The 12521-nt window shown below is 36.3% G+C and overlaps 1 protein-coding gene across 3 annotated transcripts in view; it reads left to right on the top strand.

The window, feature by feature from the left end:
• LOC140514053 (bifunctional heparan sulfate N-deacetylase/N-sulfotransferase 3) overlaps positions 1-12521 on the top strand; it is a 217693-nt gene that overhangs the window by 179797 nt on the left and 25375 nt on the right. For all 3 annotated transcript variants that reach the window (XM_072624030.1, XM_072624027.1, XM_072624028.1), the window contains exons 7-9: positions 886-1068; positions 4745-4841; positions 8525-8648. In XM_072624030.1, the coding sequence (XP_072480131.1) occupies positions 886-1068; positions 4745-4841; positions 8525-8648 (404 nt within the window). The remainder of the gene's footprint in view (positions 1-885; positions 1069-4744; positions 4842-8524; positions 8649-12521) is intronic.

The following is a 12521-nucleotide window of genomic DNA, read 5'->3' as shown; positions in this document are numbered from 1 at the left end:
GTTACCCCATTCCCACCCTTATGCCTCCACCTGTGTACATACACCCTTAGTTAATATTAAGAACTTGGACTATGAGAGTTGAAATATTTACCACAACTGATATTCCCTTACTGGTACTAAAACTGGGAATTAGAAGAAGTTTCAACTGGATAGAATTAAGGATCCTGGCTACTTATGGATATTAATCATGAATGTGTTATGCTACATCTCTCACTTTACTTCTGCATTATTAGACAATCATATATTTAGAAAAGAGCTTTTGTAGATATATTTTTCAACTCCCTTATATTTTAGAAATGGAGAAACCATAATTCGTCCTGCATCAGGCAGAATTGAAAACCAAGTCCAGATCCTCTATCCCTAAATCTAGTATTCTTACTCTAACTGAACTTCTGTGAAGTTTGGTTTCAGTCAAAAGGCTGCACATGAGGATCGAGAGGGTCACATGTGGCCTTGGGGCCACAGGTTCCCCACCTCTGGAAAAATGAATAATCCTGCGTAGTTTTTTTAGGCAAAGGTGGTAATTCTATGACTGTTGTTTAATTCTTGATTATATGACTGGTACTAAAGAAGTCTTTGCCCAGTGGACAACATTTTTTGTGGGGGAGGGTGCATTTTTTTAATTGTTTCTAGAAATTGCTTATCTTGTAATGGCATAACATCATCCCTTCACTTCTTCCATTACACACCCCCAAAATAAAGTTTTTCTTCCTACCTTCAATTCTGTAAATCTCTGTGAACCAAAACTCCTGTGGATGTCAGAGGGAAAAAAGAAAAAAAACAAACAAGAATAAGGAAATATAACATCGACTGTGACTACACTGCCCTCTAGTGTCAGCGGCACATAGCATTCTGTAATTTACAAGGCACTTTTGTCCTTTTCAGATCAGCATCTTCATGACCCATTTGTCCAACTATGGGAATGATCGCCTGGGGTTGTATACCTTTGTGAACTTGGCCAACTTTCTGCAGAGCTGGACTAACCTGAGACTGCAGACTCTGCCTCCAGTGCAACTGGCTCACAAGTACTTTGAGCTCTTCCCAGAGCAGAAAGACCCTCTCTGGCAGGTAGGATTGCCTCAGAAACGGGACACGATGTGTAAAACAGAGATAAGCTAAGGCTAAAAGCAACAGCAATAACAAAACAAAGCAATAGCGTTTTTTTTTTCCTTCTGTAAGACAATCTTAATTCATATCTGAAGAGCTAAAGCTTTTTAGACAAAGTTCTATACTGAGAAGAACTGGATTTAAATCCTACTTTAGACATTCACTAGCTGTCTAATAATTAGCAAGTCATTTAATCATCCTTAGCTTCAGTTCTCTAATCCATAAAATAGAAATAATAATAATAACACCTACCTAAAAGAACTGTTGTAAGGACCAAATGACACATTATATGTAAAATGCTTCGCAAACTTAAAACTTATATAGTGATAGCTATTATTATTATTATCATTTTTTATTATTATTCTATAAACTTTAATTATTTCAAGAATTGGCCGATTCAAACAGTGCTTGCATCCTATTGCTGATAATCTTTAACTTTTTAGCTGACAATATGAGTGAGTAATTGTCTTGGTGTCTAAATATTTCCGTTTTTAGAATGGAAAGATGATGGTGATGTGGTCCAGACCTGTGATTTCTTCATAGGTGTACAGAATGTGGAAACTGCTTCCACTGCATTTGCCTTTTACAGATTAGGAATAGGTCTATAATCTACATTCTTAAAGGGTTAGTTGCCCAGGACACTGGGAAGATAAATGACTTACCCAGGATCACATAGCCAGTGTATATCAGGAATAGGACTTGAGACCAAGTCACACTTACTTCAGGTGGGCCTCTAAGTGCTATACCATAGCCATAGTCATCAAAGGTGGTGAAATGCAAAAATTCTAACAAGTTTTTATTTAGCAGAACTCCTCAAATCAAAATGCGCAGTATTTATTCATTAGCTTCTTTATTCGGTTGTTGACTAATTTATTTGTGCATTTATTTCTTCTCCATTTACTTACTTATCATTTACGTATTTTTTTATTTATTTATCTACGTTTTGATTTATCTGTTTATTTTTGCCAGGCTGATGGTGTAGGAGAATGTATTAGATAGGAAATATTTATGCTTAAGGATAGCTAGGTAAGGCAAAGTGTCAGTTATTAAAGGGTAGTGCACAATATAGAAATGATTTCCCAACCTAGGCACTAAGTGGTACTGGAATGATTCAGGAAACTTTGGGAGGAAAATTTTGTAAGATTACAGCATGGCTTTAACACTGAAAACTTAACGAATAATCAGAGATAGAGAGGCAGGTGGGGAAAGGCAGATCAAAAGACACAGACAGACAGAGAGAGGTAGACGGACAGAGACAGAGAGACAGAGAAAGGAGTTAAGAAAGGGGAGAGAGAGACAGAGAGACAGTGGAGGGGGGGTGGAGTGGGGAAGATGAACTGGGAGTCAAGAATACCGAGATTCAAGTACTCCCTCTGACCCATCCTGTATGTGTTATTCTGTGCAAGTCCCTTAACCTCTCAGTGCTCTAAGGAAACTCGAGAACTCTAAGTTATAGAGAAGGTGCCAACCTGCATTGGTGCAGGTGATTTTCTCACCAGGCAGTTCCCTGGACCAGTCATAGCAGACTCAGTCCCTGTTGCGGATACTTTCCTCCAAACATGTTTTCTCTCAGGATACAGAAGGAGAGACTTCCTCCCTAGAGCTAAAGATTTACACTAAAGCTCATTTCACCTTTAGGAGTTGTTTGGGGATGTTTCAGAGACAGAGTAATTCCAGTAGGGGTGAATTCACTCTGGTACCAAAGAAGAAGTGGCAGCACAAGGGTTTGCTCTGCTTACAGAAGAGAGAATTCTCTTTGCAAAGGGTTTATTCCAAGGCTCTTTTTTGAAGGGTGTTGTCAGGGGAAGTGTTTGCTTTTAAGTGATAGCTAACATTTATATGTTTTATTTACCTGTTGTATCTACCAAAAACCTTTGCAGTCAATACCATTGGTTTCACCTCTGTTTTATAGATGAGAAAACCTGTCCAAGTTAATGCAGCTAGAAAGTAATGGAAGTGAGATTTGAACCCAGGTCTCACTTGACTCTCTTTATATTACTTACACTTTGATGACTACAATTTGGCTGTAATCTCTCTTCCTGGACTGATTCCACGTTACTGCCCTGTAGACATTTTATGTTTTAGCCAAACTGGATTACTTGTTGTCCCCTTTTTAAGAAAAAATAAAAAAGTGGAAAACTTCAAGAATGAATGCATCTCTAAAATGAAGGTAGTCTCAACTCTGGAACTAGGGTCTATTCAAATTCTTCCAGTTCTGACTTCTAAATCAATTGTCACAAAGTACCTTAACCACAGACAAAAGTGAACAAAAACTAAAAAAAAAAAAAAATAGACTTTGATTATGCAGTTGAATGCCATGTAAGACAGTGGTACAAATCTTCGATCTGGAGGTAAAAACCTAGAGTTCAGATCTCATCTCTGTTTTTTAACTTCTTGGTTCTATCTATTAAACTTTGGGCAAATCACCAAGTCACCCAATTTCCTTTATTCTCAGTCTTCCCATCTTTAAAATGAAAAAGTTAACTAACTAATTTCCAGTGCTTGATCTTAGGAATCTAATAATTCCATGAACCATGCTTACTTTTTAAGCACCACAAATCAATATCACAAAACAATAGTCACTATAATCAAATGTAATATCTTTTTGATCTATTGCATTTTACTCGTGGTAAACGTCATTATAAGTGACAAAATCCAAACTGATCCCTCTACAAGGGAGCCACCAAAATGAATATCCCAGATTTTTTCTTAACGTCTCTTCTGTGCTATTGCACATAGTATTTATAGAACTGAAATATAAGCTAGGTCCTCTTGACCACTTTTGAGAATAACGATAAAAGAGATCATAATCCTATTTTTCCCCAAATTATATCCACTCTCATGCTGAAATTAAATGATATGAATCTTAAAATGAATCTTATATAATGAGTTTGCACATATATATAATATATATATATATACTATATATACATACATATATATATGTGTGTGTGTATATATATATATATAGTACCAGTCAAATGAATTAAATTAACAATTAACTTTCTTTCTGCCTCATTTTAAAATGTAGCATTTTCAGTGACTCTAAGAAAATAGTTACATTTCTACATTTTCTAAACATCCATGCTGAAATTAAGGACATCTAACAGGAATAGTTTGACTTCTCGAAATATTAGATTTATTATTGGACAGATCCTTATCCTTTAAAGCTCAACAGGAACACTCAAAGACTCTTATAAGAATTTAACCTATTATACTTTGGTTATTTATTGAACGCTCATACTCCAGCATACTTTCGGTTAGCAGGATTCCCCTGCGTATCTGGCTAAGGAGGCCCAGAAAAAACCTTTCTAGAAAGAAATTAAGACTTTAAACTGTTAATAGAGAAAGTATTAAAATACTCAGTAATGTGAGGCTATGTTGTCGGTGTTCCACAGTGATTTTCTTCTCCTCTATTTCCATCCTCAGTGAAATATCAACCAGTATATACAGAATGCCTTTGTATAACACAGTCACTGATGCTGTACCAAAGGTTTTTACTGTTGTAGGAGGAAAGACAGCACAACCATGCTTCCTGAGATAGTTTTGAGTAACTGGGGTTGAAGAATTGTCAGGAAATACCAGAAAGGTGTTTTATATACTGGTCCCTGATGTTCATTGTTTTTTCCTCAATTAGAATCCTTGTGATGACAAACGTCACAGAGATATCTGGTCTAAAGAAAAGACCTGTGATCGATTACCAAAATTTTTGGTAATAGGACCTCAGAAAACTGGTGAGAGCCCTTTTCTTACATTTTGATGAAATTAGTCATATAACCAAACAGTCTGATAGTTTGCATAATACTTTCGTAACTTTGAAAATGCTTTCTTCAAATTCTGATGAACTAAGACTTTTTCTTTCCAGGTATGATCATTGTTTAGCTCAATAATGTGCTTAAGTGCACATCAAAATGTGCACTTTTTCTCAAACTGAAAAGATGAAAATACATGCCATGTTGGTTGAATATGTAAATTTTGTGCCAAATGGTACCTATTCTCAAAGGTCTTCATTGACAAGTGTTGGGATCACCATTTCTAAAATCAAGTTCTTCACATAATTCCAGTATAAATGGCAGAGTTTTCTCAAAAGTCCAGTGGGAGACATTTAGCTATCTGTCTTCCTGTATAGTAAATGCTTCACAGGGATATATATATATATATATATATATATATATATATATATATATATACTTGCTTAGGTTGTCAGTCTGGTTGTCAGTCTTCCCAACACGTTACATTGCAAAAGTGACTCTGGCAGATATGATAATTTTTAACAAGCTAAAAGATGCCTGACATGCTGAAATCCCAGATATAAACACAGTTTTGTGCAGTTTATTGAAGTGGAGAAGTTGTGTACCCATACTCAGCAGAAAGTCATCCTATCTCCTCTAACATGTACATTTCTTTCTAACAAACTGTCATTCCTGGACTTTAATCTTTATCATCTAGGTTGAATTTTGTGGGATTGTGATTGACTCTCTTGGATTTTAACTGCAGAAAAAGTTGACATTTACATAGGAACTTATGACTTGCAAATAATTTTATACATATCTCATGTGAGCTTCACAAGAGCCAGGCAAGGTTATTATCATCCCCATTTTATACATGAGAAAACAGAGGTAAAGAGGTTACATACCTTGTCTATTGACTGCAGCTTCTAAGTGTCTAAGACTGGGATTTGAATCCAAGTCTTCTTGACTCCAATGTACTCTGCCTGCTTTGCAACATTTCCTCAGTATTTCTATTTATTAATGCCAACAAGCACAAATAAATATTAATATTATTAGTAATAAATAAATATTAATAAATATTGAGTGTCTGCTATACTCCAAGCACTACCAGGCTATAAAGACCAAAAAAAAAAAAAAGACTCTAATCTAACAAACAAAAATAATCCTTGCTCTCAGGTAACTAACATTGTATTGGTTGGAAAGAACATGTGCAGATATAAGCACAAATAAAATGCATACAGAGTAAAGACAAAGTAATTTCAGGAAGGGAAAGCATCCAACTGGGGAGATCAGTGAAATTCTTGTGTACTAAGGGGTGCATGAGCTGTGCTTTGAAGAAATCTACACATTCTTCAGAATGTAGGTGAGGATGGAGAACACTGCAGGATTGGGTGGAGATAAGAAATGGATGTTAGTAAGATAATTTTGCTAGAATTCAGAAAACCTTAAATGGAGTCAAATGAAATCCTTTGGAAAAGTAGTTTGAAACCAGATGATGAAAGATTTAAAATGTCAGAGAGAAGAGTACAAAGACATGGAAGTTATGTAGTACAGTAGAATTTGATCTGAGTTTGAATCCTAACACTGTCACTTACTACCTTGATGATTCCAGATAAGTTATTTAAAAGTTCTTTCTGTGTCTTGATTTCCTCATCTATAAAATAAGGAGTTGGATTAGGTAGCCTGTAAGGGTCTTCCAAGCCAAGATCAATGCTTCTATGATATTCTTGCACAGGGATGTGACATGGTCAGACCTGCTTTCGGTATGATCAGTAAATCCTGTAGAATGTGGAATGATGTTCAATATCTTGTGGCATGATGGACCTGTTATTTCCATGTGCCCATTTCCATACTTGGTCTGACACATGAAAGCCTGAACATATTCTAACACTGCTTAAAGGTAAGGTGAAAGTCAGACACGTATATTTTCAGTTTGAGGTAGAGAACCATAATATCATGGGAACTTAGACTAGGAAGGAGCCATAAAGGTCAGGTCAATTTCCAATCCCACCTCTACAACCTCCCTGACTGATTATTTCAGACTTTCAGTACTTTAGTAATGAGAATATATCTCCCTATGTTTAGTTTTCCACCTAAGGATCAGCTGTGTCTCCTTTTCATCTTTTTTTTAGATTAAGGGAAATGAGTTTCAGGAAATAGAGTATTTAATTTTTCAAGAATGTCTTGGACTCTGTTTCATAGTCATTATACATAAAATTTATAAAGAAAATGTTTTCTTGTCATATTATAAGTAAATGAATTTCAGTCTATCCATTTATGCAGTCACAAAAAATAATGATTGGATTCAGGGTTGATCTCAGTCAGAATTACCCAGTGTTCCATGGAACTTTTGTGTTCTTCATGATACGTAATAAATGCTTATTTAATTGAATTGAATTGAAAATGAATAGGAGTTCTGTGTGAAAAAGTCTGTAATAAAGACATCTTCCCGAAAGTATTAGCTGTGAAATTTTGTATACTTCATAGATTTTGAATCGGAGGGGACTTTAGGGGGCAGTTAATGCAACTCTCCCTTCTCATTTTACAGATAAAGAAACTGAGGCCCAGAGAAGTGAAGCAATGTTTTCCCAAGCAGCACAACTCAAAATCCAATGCTTTTTCATTATCATATTTCTTCTCCATAAAATGCATATTATGCTTGCCATAAAAATGTACAGATTCTTCCATTTTGCTTCAAAATCTCCTCAAACTCCACACATATCCCAAGAATAGTCATATACCTTTATCCTTCCTCATCCAACCGAGATACAGAGACACGTGCCTGTGGCAACAGCATTTATGAATCATTTTTATTATATCTTAAAGCTATAAAAGTTCCATGTTATTTTTTTGATTATTTAAACCCTATCTTTCTGTATTTATTTGCTCAATAGTATCATCTTTGATAAAATGACATTAGGTAGAAAGATATCACAGATATAAGCGAAATATTAAAAAGATCATAAGAAAAAAAGATTTTCCACATGAAATAATGTTCAATATTAGAATTAAAACAAATAATCATCCTAATGAGTGACATACAGTATTACATGGCCAAATCTCTTGAACATTTATAGACCTTAACCTGGAAGAAAAGCTAAAATTAAACTGTTGTGATCTCGATAGATTACATGATTGTGTAAGTAATGTTAAAAAAAAAAATATGGAAGTTAGATGCTACAAAAGCTGTTTCTGATCAAAGCAAGTGTCAAAAAGTCTGAAAACCTGTGCAACGTATGCCACTTGTGGACCTCGTACCTCTGCAAAGGAGTCCAGTGGGTCTATCTTCTCATATCACTTTTTTGAGCCATGATTTTTCTTTAGTTTTTGTCATCCTTTCACTTACATTGTTGTAGTCGTTGCATATATTGTTTTTTGACTCTGCATCAATTCCTATAATTCTCCCCCTGCTCCTCTATGTTCAAAACATTCATCATTTCTTGCAAGGTGTCATAATTTATTTAGCCATTCCCTGAATGATGGACATATCTCCCTTGTTGTTAATCTATTCTCTTTACAGTGTATGAATTCCAGGAAATGAAATTTTAAAGGTGCACGATATAGCTGTGTGGACACTTAACTTCTTCTTCTTCTTTTTTTTTTTCCCATTGACATAAAATGATACTGTTCATTGGGAAAATCATACCTTGATTCTGTTGACCTTTGACCTTCTTTCCTCTTTCCAGGTACCACAGCTTTGTTTTTGTTCCTGGTTATGCATCCTTCCATCATTAGTAACTCCCCCAGCCCAAAAACCTTTGAGGAGGTACAGTTCTTTAATAGAAATAACTACCACAGGGGGATTGATTGGTAAGATGGGTTATTAGTATAAATCTAAAAAAAGTATATATACTGTGCACAGTACAAAAAATAGCATTACTGCTTATAATGTAAGTTTGTAGACATTCCAAAGTGCCTCTGTGCCTTGATAATTGAGTAAATGTTAGAAACACAAAGATTGCAACTTAATTTTCTAAACTTGTGAAGGAGCATAGTCTTTCTAAAAGACACACAGCTTCCAGTTTTATTAATTATGATGGAAATCATAGAGGAAGAAGGAAACAACATCCAGTAATTGATGCTTTTGCTAAAATTAGTCCAGCAAATTGCTTTTTCACACCTCTCAAATTCTGAGAATATTATGTTTCTCTTCTTGTGTACTTGACATTATTATTACAGATGCGCATGTTTTCAACTTAGACTTGACATTCATGCCAACATAAAATAAGATTAGCAAGTTTTATAAGTTGTGAAATATAAAAAGTCAAGATATCAATAATTAAGGCCTCAAGCAACTGAATATCAGGTTTTCAAATGAAAAATTAGAGATGTAGAAATCTAGTACAAGGGTGGGAAGGTGGTATAAAGTAATTAAAATATGAACTCCCTCACATGTTATGCAAATGGCAATGTTTTTAAAATGCTTACTACCACTGTCAGCCCACAGTTTGTTCTGAAATGATTCTCTACATGCATTCTGTTGCTCTTGTTCTTTGTTATGTAGGCATGGAGGAGGAAATACAGGTCTTCTGATTTTTGGAAAACAGTAGAATCACAAGTATCTTTGCCTTGTTTTTTTCTCTAATGATTGCTCCTAAGAAGCTCTGATTTTGCAACCTCTTTCTTTTAACTGCCCAATAGCAGTTTTAGAAAATCAATGAACCGCTTTCTTGATAGTTACTTTAATATGTTCTGGATTGAGAGGGAGCAGAATGTGTTAAGTATATGGCTTTTTGATCTCCCAATTGCTGAACTCTATTGTCACATCATCTGGTCAGTTTTCCATATTGATTAGATATGAGACTCTCAGCTGATTTATAAGGAGTGAAATTTCAGATATTATCTGTTGATCATTGCAAAAGCCTTTTAATAACTGTGTACTCCAATCTGAATGCCACACTAAAAGAGGAAGGCTTGATGCTAACATAAGCACCAACATGAAATCAAAATAAACTATTTTCTCCTCCCCTTTCCTTCCATCATACAAGGAGTTACAAAACTTGTGCCCAGTGTCTAGGAAGAATCTCTTTCCCGGAAGGAAAGAGAGAGAAGAGAGAATTTGTTTGAAAAGACTGTAAAACTTAGAATTCACAGGGATGAAAGGTACAATGGAGAGGCAGATGGGATGCACCCATAGACTGAAATTAATGACAAAGAATTATGCAGGAGAAGGCATAAAATGTATCATCTGAGAAATGTATGGCTAGCTAAAAAGAAAAGTGAAAGGGTTTTGTCACAAAGCAAGATTGAAAGATAAAGAAAGATTGGCCAATGTGCTTCACAGGGATCCATCAAATCAAGAGAACAAGACAGTGGACTCCCCTGGTGAATATGCCAAGTGACATGGACAAAAGCCACACAGTACTGGCGTTCATGGAGAAGCTACAATCTCTGTGACTGGAGAGAATACTTACATTGGCAAGATCACAGATCCATCAATGAAGACTATAAATGCAAACAATCAGTGAAGGGCATTGTGTTGAGACAGTTAGGGATGCAGAGAAACAAAAGACCTGAAATTTACTCTCAATCTTCTTAAAAAATGTCAGAAGTTGAAAAGTCAAATGATAACATAAGAGTTAAGTAGCATTTCACAATTATTAAAAAGTAGAATGATCATAGCTAGCATCATGTAGACTTTAAGGAGGCAAAGTTCTTTACATGCGCTATTTGATTTGATATGAGGTTAGGTGATTTGCTCAGGGTCACACAGTTATTAAGTATCTGAGGTAGGATTTGAGGTCAAGTCTTCCTGACTCCATATCCAGTATTCTTACAATGATTGCTGTTGTTTGTCCTTTGTTCTCAAAGAGGACCATGACATCAGGAAAGTGATGCCATGACTAGTACGTGAATTGGATTTGAGTGAGGGAGAGCTCTGCAAAGTCACCAACCTCACTTTCTCTTCTGGAGCCATCTGGGTCAAGTGGAAAGATATGGATTAGGACAACTAGAGATTGCCCCAGATGCAGTGAGAGAGACCTTGGCCTTTTGAATCTGAGGTCTTTCTCAGGACTCAGTTTGACTGAGGCATGCAAGTTCAGTGATTAAGGATGGGTAAGAAATGAAGCCAAGAATGACTTTTTTTCCTTTCCTTTCCTTTCCTTTCCTTTCCTTTCCTTTCCTTTCCTTTCCTTTCCTTTCCTTTCCTTTCCTTTCCTTTCCTTTCCTTTCCTTTCCTTTCCTTTCCTTTCCTTTCCCTTTTCTTTCCTTTCCTCTCCTTTCCCTCTCCTCTCCTTTCCCTTTTCTTTCCTTTCCTCTCCTTTCCCTCTCCTCTCCTCTCCTCTCCTCTTCTCTCCCCTTCCTCTCCTTTCCTCCCTTCTCCTCTCCTCTTCTCTCTTCTCCTTTCCTTTTCTCTTCTCCTCTTCTCTCTTCTCCTTTCCTTTTCTCTTCTCCTCTTCTCTCTTCTCCTTTCCTTTTCTCTCCTCCCTTCTCCTCTCATTTCTTTCCTCTCCTCTCCTCTCCCCTTCCTCTCCTCTCCTCTCCTCTCCTTTCCTCCCTTCTCCTCTCCTCTCCTCTCCTCTCCTCTCCTCTGTACTGCTCTCCTCCCTTCTCCTTTCCTTTTCTCCTCTCCTCTTCTCTCTTCTTCTTTCCTTTCTTCCTTTTCCTTCTCCTCTTCTTTCCTTTCTTTCAATGAATAAACATTATAAATACAGAAGGATTAGTCTACAGTGTTGTCATTTTCAATACTCCATTGAATCTATGGTCCTATTGATATGAACATTCCATCTTGCTATTCAAATAGCAACCTAGTTATATCTCATTCTATGTAAGACTTGACTCTATGTGTTCCCATGAATCTTCATGGGACAACCACCCATCATTGTGGGGGGACCTTACTCTAGGTATATTAAGATTACGTAGGTAACCAGAGTAGCATAGAGGCTGCCCAACTCTTATTCTTCACTCCACCTGGGTTGAAATGATGGTATCTGCTCTATCCAGCTATGCAAATGGCATCATCTCATTCTATACAGATGTGATTTATGCCATATCATAAATCCATGGGGCAACTACTCATCATTGTGGGGTTTTCCTCTAGGTTATCCTAACATTAAGTGAATATGCAGAATAAGCCATCCAACTGTAATCCTTCACTCTCACTATATTACTGACCCATGGCCTTTTCTGGTCATACATCTCTTAGATGATAAAATTTATGTCAATTCTTTTGTATAATTCATGATTATTAACATTGTATAATCTATTTACACTTACCATATGTATCTACTACATAGTTCTTTGAATGAAACTTACATTTAATTCCTCATAAGTTCTGATATTCCCTGACTCAGTCAATTACCAATAAACATTTTTTAAGTGCCTTCTATGTCCCAGGCACTGTGCTAAGTTCTCAGAACATAAGGATAAATAAAAAGAAAGTTATTTCCTTCAAGGAGCTTACCATCTGATAAGTGTAAGCAACATAAAAAAGGAAGTTGAAAAGCAAGGGATGGGGAGGTTCCTGGGGGCATGTTGGAGAGTTCCAGAAAAGACCAAAATCGGTGTTGCTGGTAGGAAATATAGAGAGCCCTCTCCTTAAAGAGAGGCCCCGGAGCCCATGACCCTGCCCCCTAATCAAAGGGGCAAAGGGCACTGAGAAAGTGTCAGTACTAGGCAGTTTCAGTCTTGTGCCATGGTAAGATTTCCCAGTGCTGGGTTTCCTGGGTAAGGGAGATATAT

Source organism: Notamacropus eugenii, chromosome 7 (assembly GCF_028372415.1).
Source record: "Notamacropus eugenii isolate mMacEug1 chromosome 7, mMacEug1.pri_v2, whole genome shotgun sequence".
NCBI classification, from domain to species: Eukaryota; Metazoa; Chordata; class Mammalia; order Diprotodontia; family Macropodidae; genus Notamacropus; species Notamacropus eugenii.
The sequence above is the reverse complement of the archived record's forward strand: the minus strand, read 5'-3'. Positions and strand labels throughout refer to the sequence as shown.